General features: G+C 48.4%; 1 protein-coding gene across 1 annotated transcript in view; it reads left to right on the top strand.

The window, feature by feature from the left end:
• Positions 1-16,498, top strand: part of LOC147696851 (disks large homolog 2-like) — a 734,055-nt gene that overhangs the window by 143,971 nt on the left and 573,586 nt on the right. Inside the window, exon 2 of the mRNA XM_086933917.1 lies at positions 9,331-9,445. Within this exon, the coding sequence (XP_086790043.1) occupies positions 9,375-9,445 (71 nt within the window). The 5' untranslated portion in view covers positions 9,331-9,374. The remainder of the gene's footprint in view (positions 1-9,330; positions 9,446-16,498) is intronic.

Below are 16,498 nucleotides of genomic sequence, written 5' to 3'. Positions count from 1 at the left end.
CCTACGTTTGGTCTCCTCCCAGGCGCAGCTTTACCGGCACGGCGTGCGACCTGCTTCTACCGGGACGCCTGCTGCCTCGGACTTGCTGGCAGCCGCCCCTCTCCCCAGCGCCGCCACTGACCCGGGGCTGCGTGACGCTGCCCGCCAGCCTCGACCGCCGGCTTCAGCGACCAGGAGACGGGGCTGCTACAATTGCGTGGAGTCCCCTTGCCACTGACAGCACTACTTGCCCAAAGGACGTCACGGAGTCGGGAGGCCTGACTGCCCTTCCTTCACGGTGCTGCCTGGTGGACTGCATTGCACCTGATAACGGCTGGTGAGGCGTGCTTCCTGGAATTGATCCGGAGGCTTGACACGAGGACTGGTGCTTCGACGCACGCGTTGCCTGACAGGTACCTGGGGCTGCTGCTGGGGGCAAGGCGGGCGGCTGCTACCATCGCACAGTTGCTGACCGCGTGGCGCCACTGGTGACACTGCACATACTGTGTGTCGCTGCTGAGCTCCAGCCCTGAGGCACTCCTGGCGTGCGACTGGCTGCTAATCGCCCGCTTGGCTACTACTACCTTTGCCACGCTATCTGGACCCTCACCTGCTTGGAGGCACCGCCATGGGGCGTCCTGACACTCGTCAGCCCAAACTGAGCTTTGATAGCTCTCGCAAAGGCAACACATTGACGCAGATGCGCCCGGGTCCCAGCGAGCCGCCCCCACAGCCTGCCCCACCTGATGCCCCTGCTGCGGACATTACAAGCCTACTACAGGAAATGCGGCAGGGATTCGCTACCGTGGTGGAGAAGGTGGACGGAGTCACGGCCCGGCTAGACGCCTTGGTCCATAAAGTGGACCGCCATGAGGAACGCCTTACAACTGCGGAACAAAGAATCTCCGTCAACACCGACGCCGCCACGACCCACGCGACGCAGTTGGCGAGAATGGATAACCTCCTCCGCATAATTGCGGCAAAGAATGAGGACTTGGAAGCGCGAAGCCGCCGCAACAACATTCGCATCACCAATGTGCCGGAATCCACTGCCACAGGCAGAATGGAGCTCTATGTGGAGACATTGCTCAAGGGCTCTATCGGGGAGGAAGCCTTCTCATCCCAGTTTATAGTGGAGAGGGCTCATCGGTCACTGGCGCCTATGCCCCAGCCTGGCCTGCCACCGAGACCCATAATCGCTCGGCTTCTGAATTACCGAGACCGCGACACGGCCCTTCGAGCAGCCCGGACACAGAGATCGCTGAGGTATGAGGGCATCACCTTTTCCATCTATCCTGATTTTACACCGATGGTTCAGGATGAGCGGCGCAAATTCCTTCCAATAAAAAAGAAACTGCGGGAAGCCCAGATAGACTATGCACTTTTGTATCCGGCAAAGCTGAGGATTACTCACCAGGGCAAACAACGCTTCTTCACCAACCCGCAGAAAGCCGAGGATTACTTTAAATCCATCCGGAGAGCACGCAGAGACGACCAGGCGCCTGAGAACGACCTAGAGAATGATGATTTGCCTCCTGAACGCCAAGAGGATTAACTGCCTTTATGAACTTCGACTTAAGACAACAATGTACTTACTTGCTGGTCGGCGCTGATTCACCATTTGGGAGATGGGCAGAAACACGAGAATCGGACTTACTGGACATCGCACCCCCGTGGTAACGTATACCAAGGACCACTCTCTCGGCCCTAGCCTCCACCAAGGGCGGTACAGACTGGAGCTACGGGCCGGATAGTGGCAGCGCGCACCTTCAGATGATCCCTTGTTGGGTATTCCCCACTGATCTATTGTATGTTTGGCTATTTGCCACTCTGAAGTTGGGGGGGAAGCGGAGGAGGGGGGGCAGTTGTTGGGGATTTCGTGGCTGCTGGCATGTTTGGGATGCTGGGGTGGGTGGGGGGGGATTGGACGTCATGAGGTTACCATTGCATAAACTGTGTATACATATACTGGTGTGGTGTGGGGCTTGGCGCTTCTGGTGCGGATGTGACTTCATGCTTTGGCCCGATTGGGCGCCTTCTTCTTTACTATCGTTGTGCTCATGGCTGTTGTGAACTCGACTGCGCGATTAACATGTCTTTCATGGAATGTTCGGGGGTTGAACGATGCTCGGAAATGCAGGAATGTTATCGCCTACTTGAATAGACATCATATACAAGTGGCTCTGCTGCAAGAGACACACATGCCCGTGCGCAGGAACGCCCCGTTTGGACTGAAATGGGCGGGAACCCGCGCTTTTTCCTCCTATTCGTCTTATGCCAGAGGTGTGGCAATTCTTGTCGACCGTGGTGTACCTTTCCTTCACATGGGGGAGGTAGCGGACAGGGAGGGGAGATATGTTTTGTTGTGGGGGAGGGTGGGACATGACACCTATCTATTTGTCTCAATGTATGCACCGAATATTGACTCACCTGTTTTTTTTTCCACGCTGTGGGGCAAAATTGTTTCAATCGGGGCGAGACATGTCATCTGGGGAGGTGATTTTAATCTGGCCCTGGTGCCCTCACTAGATAGGGCAGATGGTGTTAACTCTTACAAGCCCCGAGCTAGAGAGGTTTTGGAGGGAGTGATGGAAGAGGGTGGGCTGTTTGACGCCTGGCGACAGCTACATCCCCACGGGCGGGAGGGCACGCACTTTACACTTCACACCGGGACCTGGGCGCGCTTGGATTATTTTTTGGTAACCCGAGGTGTCACTAGGGAACTGTTAGAAGTCGACCATTTGCCTAGAACCTATTCAGATCACAGCCCTGTTAGACTGCAGTTCCGTACTCCTGGGTGGGATAATCCAAGACCGCAGTGGAGGCTGAGCCCAGATACGCTCCTTGATGAGCTTTTTCGCACGGAGTTGGGTGAGGAGATCAGGGACTTCTTCCCTAGAAACAAGGGCTCAGTAGAGTCAGTGGAACACATATGGGAGGCTTTCAAAGTCACTATTAGGGGCTTCTGCATTTCTAAGAGCCACGGGGTCCTGCGGGATATTCTACGTACCATTACCACATTGGAAAGTGAGCTGCCAACGCTAGAGCTCCAAATGGTGGCAAGTGATGACCCACACCTACAGATGACCTTTAGGGACACACTATCCAAGTATGAGGAGGAGGCTGCCAGGGAGGCGAAATACCGGGGCAAACACTGGGTGGCCCGGAAATACTGTGAGGGGGATAGGCCTGGTAAGGTGCTAGCCTCACTCACGCGCACGCCACGAGAACACAACACCATATTAGAGCTTACTGATGGGACTGGCACTGTCACTAGAGAATCGGATGAGATACTGACTGCATTCACGACGCACTATTCAACACTATATACTTCCAAGGCAGAAGCGGATGCTCCATACACTGACTATATGAACGACGTAGCACTGTGCTGGCTCAGTGATGGCGATAGGGAGTTCCTGGCGGCGCCTTTTGAACTCGAGGAAGTTCGCGAGGCTATTATGTCCCTACAGAATGGGAAGGCCCCAGGGCTCGATGGCATCCCAGCCGAATTCTACAAAGCTTATATTGATATTATGGCACCTGTGCTTAGCGAAGTCTTCACTGAATCGTTAGCTGATGGAAGATTACCCCGATCTATGCGCGAAGTGGTTATCACCTCCCTTCTGAAACCTGGCAAGGACCCTACTTCCTGTGACTCTTACCGTCCACTCTCCCTTCTAAATTGTGATGTGAAGATCCTTGCCAAAGTTCTCGCCACGAGACTCTCACTGCTAATGACTAGAATCGTCCTGCCCGACCAATCTGGCTTCGTAGCAGGCAGATCCACTTCCCATAATCTACGCACCCTTTTCTCTCTGCTTCGCTCGGTCCATCCTGATGTCCCAGTGGCGGCTGTTTTCCTTGACGCCACCAAGGCGTTCGACTCTGTCGAGTGGCCCTACCTCTTCTCGGTCCTGGGACGCATGGGGTTCCCTAAACTGTTCTTGGCCTGGGTGCGCCTCCTCTACACGGACCCCACGGCGAGAGTACTGATCAATGGGAAGCTATCGTCACCTATCGGTCTCACGAGAGGCACCCGCCAGGGGTGCCCGCTCTCACCCCTATTGTTTGCTATTGCGGTCGAACCACTAGCATGCCGCCTGCGCCAATTACACCGAGAGGGAGCGTTTCAATGCTTGCAGCGGCAAATCGATGTGTCCCTCTATGCGGATGACATCACACTATATGTCAAGTTCCCGGAGCTACACCTTAACCCCCTACTCCGTGAATTCGTCCTTTTCGGAGGACTATCAGGTGTTCATATAAACTGGTCCAAATCACAATTTTTTCCCCTTACTGATGCGGTGAGTACTTTCCCACTGGATTACCCGTTGGTGTGGTGCCCAGATGATCTTCGCTACTTGGGGATCCGTGTGGCACGGGATAAAGATGAGACACTTCGCTCCAATTATGGAGTGGCCATAACCAAATTGGCCGCCTCCGTCGACAGATGGATCACGATGCCACTCTCCATGGCTGGCAGAGCCTCCCTCATAAAGATGGTGATATTGCCCCGCTTTCTGTACTTTTTCCTAAATATCCCCTATTACCCAGGCGCTTTTTTCTTCAGGACGCTCCGCGCCGAACTGCGCAGACTCTTTTGGGGTGGCAAATCTCCCCGGCTAAAGTGGTCCACGTTGACCCTTCCCTATGACCAAGGCGGCTTCGACATCCCTGAGTTCGAGGCGTACTACCTGTGCGCACAGGCGCATTTTGCCTTCCACTGGATGGCTCCTACCCCCTTCATGCCTCACATAGCAGTGGAAGATTGGATAGCACACCCGCTCCCATTGAACGGTCTGATACATTGTCCCGAGACTTCCATCCCTACAGCGAATACCTCGATCTCCTGCACCCTAGACGCGTGGCGGCGCATCGCCCGGCGGCTCCTTTGCGCGCTGCCCTACTCTCCTAAACTTCCTCTGGCCTATCACCCAAAACTTGCCTTGCTATCGGAACTAGGGTTTCGTCAGCTCTGTAGCAGACTCCATATCACCCTATGGGGTGACCTGTTCCACAACGGACTTTTCAAAACAGCGGATCTATTCTTCAAATCGCAAGCCCACACGCCCCTTGAGCTATTTTACTATATTCGTTTGCGCGCGGGGATGCGGGACATCCTTCCGGATTACCCTGCTGAACCTGCGACCTTACCACCGCTACACTACCTCCTAGAATCACAAGATGGGGCCCATTTGGTCTCTGGGCTCTACCGTCAATGTCGCGGAGCTGCTCCCCTACCGGTCTCTGCTGCCAGACAGCACTGGTCAGCGGAACTTGACACCGAAGTCTCGGACGACCAATGGAAATACTGCTGTACATTGACTTCCCGCATCTCTGCCAGCTGCAGGTTGAAAATAATACATTATAAATACCTGCAGAGGGTCTACTACACACCGGTCCGGAAATATAGATTCGGGCTGGCCGATAGTGACCGCTGTGAACGATGTCGCGCAGAACACGCTGACTTTCTCCACTTGGCATGGTCCTGCCCCCAGGTTGCTGACTACTGGCGACAGGTCATCGAGGCTGTTGCGCAGATGGTGGATGAGGAGATTCCTGCGGACCCTCTGGTGGCCATCCTTGGATACACAAAGCACATCTCTAAGGAATGCAGAAAATTCGTTGATATAGCATTCCTCCTAGCCAAGCGACGTGTCGCTTGCCGCTGGAGCAGAGGCAGAGCGCCCAAGTTCAAAGATTGGCTAACCGACCTAACATATTGCCAGGATCAGCACAACACTTTTTCTGAATTATTGCCTCTCACGAGTAGACCTAGGAATGTTTGGGACCCGCTGGTACACTACCTGCTCAAACGCTCGGACGATGATACAATGTCGGGCGATGAGCTCATCGCTTCCCAATCACATTAACACTTTTGATTATGCCTGGCTATGGCGGACACATGCTGTTTTCCTCCATTTGAGTGACCCCTATGCCCCTGCAGTCTCCTCGTGGAGTATGTGGCACTAGCCTCCATGGTACTGCCCCCCTCGCCTTCCCTTCCTGTGACTATCTTCCCCCTCAGACGCGTTACAGGGTGTCCCCCCCTCCATCCGGAGAGTGCTGTCCTGCATACCACTAGGAGCTCTGCACTGTCACCCCACGGACTACCACTGACCTAGATCCTTGAGCCTGGGACATTCACCGCCCCGCGCACTGGCGCCTAGCAGAGCCACCACACTACACCACTACCATACATTGTTCTCGCACGGTAATGCACCACCACATACACGTAACCTCGTTGAGAAGTTGGGGTTCTCTCTTTTTTCTTTTTTTTTTTCCCTCTCCTTATTTATTGGTTCTGGTTCTACTCGTTACAAAAAATAGGAGTGAGATTCTCTTCTTGCTCACACAAAACCTGTTCGACTGCAGCACATCCTTCCTTGGCCTGCTCCACCGGACGGCGTTGTGAAAAGCTTTATTCCTGTGATGTGCCGCCGGGTCCCCGGGATACCGGCTACTAGGCTGTGTAATGTTGCTCCACTATTGCTGCCGGCCTCCGGGTTGTAGGCGCCTCAAGCTGTGTATCCTTATGCACTCTTATCAATAAAGCAGTTTGAACACCAAAAAAAAAAAAAAAAAAAAAAGAGTGCTAGTGGCACACTGTTGTAAGCATATTTATGGTTTATACACCTCAGATACTAGCATTCTCCTATTACCAAGAACCCTTTCACACTCATCAAAGTAATAGTCATATTTTACCAGATGCACTCTCACAACAACCCTCTCTGACAATTAGGCATGCACAAGGCCACTGGAATTATGCAGCATGGGAGGACCAAATCAGGCAGCGGGACTGACTAAATTATGTGGCATAAAAAGACACATTATGTGGTCCTGTACAGCATATTTTGTGGAAGCATTGCTTAATTATTTTGCCATTTTTAACACTGTCTGGGCAAAGATTTCACCGTATCAGTACCAGTTTAACACCCAAATACAGCAACAAGAAATTTAAATATGACCAGTCAACCTTTGCAAAGGATTATTCTACTGTGTGGGTACACAAGTTGCCATATTTTTTTTAAACTTTTGGTCCTTTCAGCTAGAGCAAAATGTCATCAAATCTGCAGTTTATGGAGCAATGAAGGATTAAGTGGCAAATGCATAATTACGCAGAAAATGCAGCAGTAACAGATTCACATAATTCAAGTGGCTGTGGTTGCACACTACTGACTGCCCACACTCTCCCCACTGTGCACATCTGGTACTACGTACATCATTCTCGCACTACTCGCAGATTAGTAGCCTTATATTAGCAACAACACTTCCACACTGTTCAGAAACTGGGAAACATGCAATACCAGAAGCAGGGTCGGATTGGGATTAGAAATCGTCCCGGGCACACTAAAAAAAGTGGCCCACATTTGCATATTGCCTTTCCGCAAAACACTGCTTCGGCAAAATTGTATTTAAAAAAGGGGGAGGAGATAAAAGAAATGACACAGATTAGTTTACTCTGGTGAAACACCCCTGAAAACAAGTGAGGCCATTTTTGCTCAGGCCCCCTGCCCCCACTCAGTATGCACACATTAATAGGCCGGCCCAGAGAGAGTAAGTGAGTGACACCTCTGCCCTTGATAAAAAGGGAGGTAATGGATTCCCATCTGCCTCCAGAAAAGCCACTCAGGCACCCACTGGGCCACTGGCGGCATCGAACAACGCCGAAACAACTCAAATCAGCCCCCAGGCTGCTCAAAAAAGCTGCCTACAGCTGGAACTGGACACAGGCCCCTCGGGCATTGCCCGAGTGCCCGTGTTAGCAATCCGATGCTGACCAGAAGCCCTCACTCAACAAACACAAACTAGCTGCAAAGACAACAGGTTTGAACGATAACTGAGAGTTCCTCTTCGCTGATTGGAGAGTTTGGGGACGGTGCTGTTAATGTGCAAATGAGTGAATGCAAGAATGAGTCATTGGTTTGGTAAATAGATGCATGGGTGTCAAGATGAATGACTGAGAGCATAGATGATGAGGACTGTATACATAAGCGAGCTAAAACCGAATCCATACAAGTTCTGTGTCCATTTCAATTATCTTAAGAGGCCTTCCTTGGAACAATGCACTCTTAGAGAGCTTTTTGAGACATGTAGGTCGCTGGACCCTCATAAGAGAGATTCAAATAACATTTTTAAAACAATAATACAATCCTTAGGCAGAAGGATGACATTTTTGACGGTCTTAGGTCAGCTTTCTTTTTCCAGCATAGTCTAAGCAGGCTGGCTTTAGGGTGATGTGACAGGTGCAGCCACACCTGGTGCTGACCGCGGGTGGTGATGTGTTTGGAAATAATAGAAATAGTTTACAGGTTTAAAAGCACCTGCTGCAGAGTTCCTTGTGTGTCCAGCAGTTTTCAGGCAACAACAAAGTGTTCCTGCTGGAGAGAGATCAGAGTGTTGTCTAATGGGAGTTTTGCCTCATCATAAAGTAGCAAGAAGGGTTGTTAATGTGCCTGCTGCAAAGAACGTGTAGCAGAACTGTATTATGTAGATAGATCAGTGAGTTACTGCTTTTGTTACTTAAAGTTCATAAATTGCAATCCTAGTGTAGCACTGTGACCTATGAACTGTCATCAAAGAGCTGCATGCAAACTGTATTGTATAGGTTAGGTTATGTTTGTTTCTCCCCGTCTTTCATTATCCTAATGATGCTAAAAAGGCTAGTTTGGGTAGAAATATATTGTTATTAGTAAAGTCAACCCAACAACTGTGGTACGTTTCAAATCCCGAGTTTGTGCCTCTCCAGACAATGCACTCTTAAAATATACAGCCCATTGGTATGGATAACATGTGATTCCTACACCTTGTAATCCTCATTGTGTTATGTAACATTCCCCATAGACTAATTTACACATGCATGATTCATTACCACTATATAACGTGTGTGACGTAAAGTGCTCTGACACCCACACTTGTATAAGTAGCGCTATAAAACATATGAAATGCATGCGAGGGGGGCGCTATGGAGAGATAAGGGGCCCTGCTGGAGGGTGGCAGTAAGGAAATTCGAACATAAAGAGGTCATGGGGGGGATGCTAAATGTTGGGTAAAGATGGGGTCCGACAAGCACTGAAGCCAGCTCTGGGTCTAAGTGAAAGCTTTGGTAAAATATAAAGGCTGTTCCATATTATATAAAACACTGAACACCTGCTCAGTCCCAATGAATATGCTTCAGTCTTTGCTAATTTCTCTGTAATTGCAGACTGCCCTCGGGCTGTTGCCAGCACAGCTCCACGGGGACAGACTTCTTTCTGCACCTCTGCAGCTTTCTAGTGACTTCATAGCACTCCTAATTCTGTGATAATTAACAAAATGTTCCTCTTCTTTCTCAATATTATTCATTAACAGAGTACGCTCGGTTCGAGGCGAAGATCCATGACCTGCGCGAGCAGATGATGAACCACAGCATGAGTTCCGGCTCCGGGTCCCTGAGAACCAATCAGAAACGCTCGCTTTATGTGCGGTAGGTCTGCTCCTAGCTTGCCCCATTAAAAACAACTTAAAACAGTATGTGCACCATTTTATGCATAATGGCTGTTTATGATAATACAGCTAGCAAATGGCGGCTGTGGATTAGCATATGGGCTTTCAGGGCCAGTGGGGCTGATCTGCTACAGAGGCAAGCAAGCCTTCGCTACCCTCAGCACTGGTTTGGGGATGATTTCAAATCCATAATGGGGTACTTAGCATTTTACTAAAGCATTTCTTCTACAGAGATTTAGCACAGGGGACTCAGAAATCTTTGAATCAACAGATGCACGAGGAGCAGATGATAGTTTCTGCAGAAAAGGCAGATAGATAGATAGACAGACAGACAGCCGCTACCCGTGCAGGTAAGAGTGGCGGGGCGCTGGGGCCGTGTGAGGGGGGATTTCTACAGACTATGACGTGGGAAAATTAAATAAAGAATTCATTTTCCCTCATCATCATCTGTCAAAGTCCCCCCTCACCCGGACCCACCGCTCTTACCTGCACGAGCTGCTGCTGCAGACAGACAGACAGACAGACAAACAGACAGACGGACGGACAGATAGATAGAGAGGTAGGTAGGGAGGTAGAGTGGTAGGTAGATAGATAGATAGATAGATAGATAGATAGATAGATAGATAGATAGATAGATAGATAGATAGATAGATAGATAGATGTATTCACTGCTAAAAACAAAGATTCAAGTAACATTATAGTTAGGTGGATAGAGAGGTAGCTAGCTAGCTAGGTAGATAGATCTCAATATATGGCTCATTTCTTGAAGGAAGGCCTTCAGAAGATTTGAACCTTTGCTTTTTTTTCCTGTCAAAGTGCAAGTGCAGTCATTACTGAAGTTCCATCCACAAGCTTTCAGATTGTGATATTTTATGGTGTCTATAAAACACATATGCTAATAATGCAACCAGAGACATTGCATCTTTCTGGCAAAATGCACTGCACAACGAGTCAAAGACAATAACATCAATTTTAACATCAATTTTAACTGTTTAAAATTAAATAGATAATGTCCACTCCGTTGAATATTTTCTACCAGGTGTAATGTAAGGCGCACAGTGCAATACAGATCCACAGGTTCAATGCAAACATAATCCTCCTGGCACCTTGATGGAGAGGCCACAGGTCAGGCAGGTTCAATCTTTATGGTGCGTGTGTCCAATGTCTTAACCTCTGCGGTGCTTAATTTGAGCCGATGGTTTCCGGTGCTCAGCACCAGCACTTATTTGTCAACACCGGCACTTGATACAGTCTGCCTCAAGGTGGCCCTGTTTGCCTAATTTAGGGATGAGTACAGCAGTTGTTCATTAGTTCAATATCCATTCAAAAGGACTAATACCTGCCGGAATAGCCAAAATGTTCTCATTTGCAGGAATGCAATAGTTAGTAGTTATGTTGATACTGTCATTAGCAGCATTGGCTTGGGCAATGGGTGGTGCAAGCTGCAGTGGCCTGAACAAGTTCTGATATTCAGCACCACCATTATTCATTTCTACACCGTAAGAGAAGTAGTGACCAACAAGATGGCCCCCATTTATTGCGGGTGTGGGAGGGTGGGTATTGAATACACCAATAGTGTGGGTAGCATTCAGGAAGTGTAGCCCACTTAGCAGAATCCTCCAATCTCTCACAGATGTTTGTCTCATTACCACCTTAAGGCATTTGTGCAAAACAATACAAACCCACAAGGAATATCAGAGCCCTGCAAAAGTTCCAAGGGTCGCTTCGAGGAGTCACTGTTTCACTGTTGGATAACGACCAGCAATATATTCTTCATTATGAAAGGTGGGGGGATTGGGGGGGGTAGGTGTTGTTAAAAAGAGCTGCAAATTCCTGTTTGTTAAATTGTTTTCATACATTTCTAAACATATAATGCAGTCTAGAATAGCTAAAAGGCTAGTAAAATCACCCTTTCGAAAGTCGAAGACCTTATTGGTGATGTTGTCTGGTTGCATTTAATATTAAAGCTACGACTGGATGAAAAACTACATCATGCAATCAAATGAGGAAAAAAAACTGACAGTGAGAAGAGCTGAATGGTGTCACACTCGATCGGCTCAACTGAGAGACCAACCACACTTCGTTACCCTGAGAAGATCCCCTCCCAGATATCCCATGCCCTACCAACCGCCTATATCTTGACCCAATACTGACTTTATTTCTTTTAAAACAAAGAAACCACCTACTGGGTGCATCATCTCGAAAGTATGAGTGTGACATTGTACAGTGTTCATTGATTGGCATTTAAAGTCTGGTTCCTAAAAGCTATGAAGCTTGGCTACTGAACACGTTTACTGATATTGGGTCCTAGGAGTTTTATTACCCATGATGTTATTTAAATGCTGCTTAGGTGTTTCTCTATAGCTGCTTTGACCTATTACAGGTTTGGATGGTGTTCTGATAATTTGTGTTTGGTAAATTATTTAACAAATATTGACAAAGCCAGTAGGTCTTGCCGTGAAACCGACTGGCTTAGCTAGCTATCACAAATGCTTGTGTATCTGGAGCAGCCATCTTGAAACAGATTGTAAGACATTACAAATACTTTAAAAGATGGACATCGTTGATTAATGCAAGGAAAGTGTTATCCCGGTGCACTCAATGTTTTTGAAATTTTCCACAAAGTTAGTTTATTCTTAAGGCGGTGCTCTAGTCGTCACACGTAGTCTAAACGTGCCTTACAAATATCAATGAATGTTGAGGGTAGAACACACTATCCTCGAGGCTGAGCACTCATTTAGCAAAGAAAACAAGTTTTTACTCCAAGTTCATCAGTTTTATTTTCGTACTTCAAATTTTAGCAGTTGATACGTTGTATACGTTTAAACGGAAATTTCTGACAAACATAATTCCATTCTTATGCAGTCATTGTATGATTTTCAAAATGTTTCCATCCACCCAATGCATTTCGGGTCCATGACAACATGACCCTTCGTCAGGGGTCTGAAAATTAAGCGCAAACAGGACCAAATTAGTCACTCTCACATTGTAGAAACAACACAATACATTGCACTTTATCACAACGCGATACCAAAGCAATTCCAAGTGATAACTCCATAAAACAACGGTAATTCACGTACTTTTACCAAAGTTCACCAACAAATGCATTAAACTCTAACCAACAAATCTCAAGAGAACATGTTTAACGCTTGAGCTGAAATCTTTAACACTTACGAGTAACAGGACGCAGCAGCGTCTTCACAGTTGGGATTCAAATTCCGTGTGTGTGAACGGAAGTTCTAATGGCGAGATTTTAAATCACATGATCGGGCCCGCGGGCATTGGCAGCGCGGCTGGACCGGTCATGTGAGAAAACTTCTCAGCTCGATTGGGAACCCTCGGGACCCATGAACAGAAAATCGTCCAGGTAGTGGACTACAGAATGTGAGTTGTCCGAGGCCAGAAACTGCTCGACCGCCCATTCTAGGAACCTTGCGAAAGTCTCGAAAACTGCACAGGCAATAGAACACCCCATGGGCATGCACAAATCCAAAAAATAGTTACCATCAAATGTGAAGCCCAAGAACCTGGTGTCGTCCGGGTGAACGGGCAGTAACCTAAAGGCTGATTCAATATCAGCTTTAGCCATTAAGGCTCCTTCCCCAAATGCCTGCAATTTCTCAATAGCCGTGTCAAATTTGGTATACTTCACCGAGCACAGATCCGGGTCTAACTTATCGTTGACCGAAAGCCCTGGGGGACTTGATAGATTATGGATCAGACGGAATTTACCTTCCTCCTTTTTCGGAACTAGACCCAATGGGGAGCAAACCAGATTATGGGTAGGTGGTCCTGTGAAAGGGCCCCCAACCCGCCCCAATGCTACCTCCTTCATGATCTTCTCTCGAGATGCCTCCATATTTTGCAACACTGAGCTCTGATTACGAGGTGGGACATTGGAAGGGGGGGCTGAAGACGGGATACGGAAGCCAATTGTAAAACCCTGCAGTAGGAATTGAGCCTCCTCAAGATTATCGTACTTACTGAGGAGGTGTGTCAGGACATGCCGTTTAATTGGAGTTGGTAGCTTTGTCGGGAGTCTTAGTTGGCTTTCCTTTTGGGACACTGTGGCTGGCCTGTTCTTTGGGGTTACCAGTTTTCTTAAAACACCTAATCTCGGGATGAGAGGTACCCCCGCAGTAGGAACAGCAGTGTTTGAATTTACACGAGACCCCCCTGGTACACTCATTTCTATTAAACTGCCAGCAGGCCTGTTTTTTCTCACCGACCCCTTTGTCAGTCCGAAAGGACTGGTTCTGAGTTGAGGGGACCGGGATAGGCGTTGCAGGGGTGTAATAGAAGACTGTATGCCATAAATTAATCTCCCGCTGGTCCCATGCTATACCCGGGTGCACTGCCTTCATCTGTCTGAACATTTTATCATATTTCAGCCACCCCTGGCCTGGAAACTCTTTTGCTGCTCCATGTATCAAGGATATATAGCTCATCATTTGTGGGCCTAAAACCGGATATTTCTCAAGCATAACAGCGGCATATATTGCAAATCCCGTGATCCAATTCTTCATGGACCATTCTACCCACGATTTCTTCTGATTGTAATCTCCCTCTTTCCCGCTTTTGGGTTTTCCCGCCGCCACCCCTGCATTGATAAGGTCGAACACTTCTATGTATTCGCCTCTGAGTATCCTGTCCTTCATATCTGCTGGCACATGCCAAGTGATCCCCGCGGATGGCGATAAGGTCATTGAGGACGAACCGAACATTAACGGGCTGAATGCTAATAACGGGGAACCAGCTGGTTGCCCCCCAACCCCCCATGCATCTGGCCATTAGAGGGACCCGCAACATCAACTACGGCATTCGCCATTGAGCCCTGACTTGGACCCCCTAGATTAGAGAAAGCAGTCATCGCTAAGGGGGACCCGTGAGCCGTGTAGGCAGGAAACATTGAGCTTACAGGGCTGCTACCTATCGCTTGACCATGCGACCCATATAATTGCATACCTGGTAACTGAGCGACCCCCCCGGGCTGAACCCAAACTTGCGACACTCCGCTACCCGGCTGTGCCACTACTGGCGGTAACATACCGTGCGGACCGGACCCCCCCACAGAAGTGACGGGGAACCCTCCTATCTGCGTAGGCCTAGTTGCATCATACTGCCCCTCAGCGTCATCTGGGTCGTTATCTGCGCCTGAGTTCGAATCAATTGTCTCTGGCACCTCCTCCTCACCTGGTGATACTGGTCGTGAATCCGTCGGCCTAGACCGCTTGCCTCTTGCCGAGCTTCTAAGCTTTTCTGGGGTCTGCTTCGCTCTTTTGCCTCTCCCCCTCTCCTCCTGAGAGTTCGCATCTGCTCTAGCCCCGTCTCTCATATTCTTTAGTACCCAATCCATGCCTTTTTCCCTTGTGAATTCCAGCAGTTCCGTAAAGGCAAGGTATTCCTCATTCTTGGCTGCGGGTTGTTTACCCTTCGGTACCTTCTTCGACGGCATCCTGCACTTAAAGAGAACAACGTTAATAACTTATCGAGAAACCCAAACGACTTTTTTAGGCCCACCGCGCCGCGGATGGGCCCGGACCCAGGGAATCAGATGATCGAGCGCCAGCGCTCGCCCTCCCCCTGGACATGAGGATTTCACCACGGCAAACCCCCCCTGCAATCAATATTTAAATCAAGAGAAATAAGCACGAAAGCTGTAAAGAAATCCAGCACACACTGCAAGGCCCGCTAACCTAAAACCACGAGTCGGATTAACTCTTGCTGAACACTCCTACGCGATGTTCCCACGATGTCTTCTCTTGGAGACGTCCGACTCCTGGGCGATCAGCGGACAAAGAGGGGGCCTCTAGGCTGGTCGCGGGCTTTTAAGCCTCGCGCCCTACTAACACTTCCGGGGCGTACCTCGACCTTTGTTCCCATTGGTCCTGGCGCGGCGCTCACTTCCGGGTCACGTAACCCGGAAGTGATCCGGCTCCGGGTCGGCCCTTTGGCTGCCACTAACGACGCCATTCCCCGAGGGGGTTGGCGCCTTCCAAGACTTTCAGTCATCATGAAGAATGGCTACATATCTTGCATCAGAATTGTTATTATCGGACACTGATTGTTTCTCTATGTATCTCTCTGTCTGTATCTCATTCTCTCTATCTCTCACACAGACACACACACACACACACATACACACGTGCAATAAAATGGCTGCTTGAAGTCCCTATTGCTCAACAGTTTGATCGATTCCTGAGCTATAAGTTTCCCCTGCACAGTAAAATCCCTACAGACCAGAACAATTCGAGAGGGCTATTTTGCACAGTTCAGGATAAACATACTGCCCTCCTCAACAATCCATGCAAATGGCAATTAAAAACTCATGCAATGAGATAAGAGGACATATCAGAGCAACTGTCATCACCCATTCTTTGAACTGTTGTCCAGTACAACATGAAACAGCCCTAGATGTCTTCTTCCAGCCTTCAGGTTCTCAACAGTGTGAATTGAGGCTGTTGTTCATTTGTTACGTGTATATGAAGTGGTTGCTCACACAATACAACTCTTGTTTGGACCTTGGCTTTGTTAACTAGACAATTATGCCTACTGTGCTCTCCCCCTAATAAATTATTTCGTGAGGGAGTTGTAGAGGACGTTATCCGATTTATTGAAGTGTTTTGGCCTCATTCTTATTTACTTTAGTAGCTTGTGCCAATTTCCCAGAATGCCTATCATCAACAATCCCCTAGAAAATAAGGTGTAGCCCTGCATTTTCAAAATCGTTTAGATATGGGTGACCTGCTAAGTCCTTGCCATATTTTGCCTCTCAAGTAAATATTAGTGAACATATTTTAGAGGCAATTTATTAAGAGCTGATGTCTATGCTTGTTCTCCTAAACATCTCTGTAGGAATCAATAAAGCGGATCATTCAACAGTAATCCTAAATTGTGAACCAATAGGTGTAAGCAACTTGATTTTCCTCTTGTTTTGGATAAAAAATTTAAACAAACATTTTGGTGTCCGAGTGTAGACATTTGTCCATCACTCAATAAAAGTATAAGTTCATTATTATTAGTAATCTTTTTT

Source organism: Lissotriton vulgaris, chromosome 8, assembly GCF_964263255.1.
Source record: "Lissotriton vulgaris chromosome 8, aLisVul1.2, whole genome shotgun sequence".
Lineage (NCBI taxonomy): Eukaryota > Metazoa > Chordata > Amphibia > Caudata > Salamandridae > Lissotriton > Lissotriton vulgaris.
The sequence above is the reverse complement of the archived record's forward strand: the minus strand, read 5'-3'. Positions and strand labels throughout refer to the sequence as shown.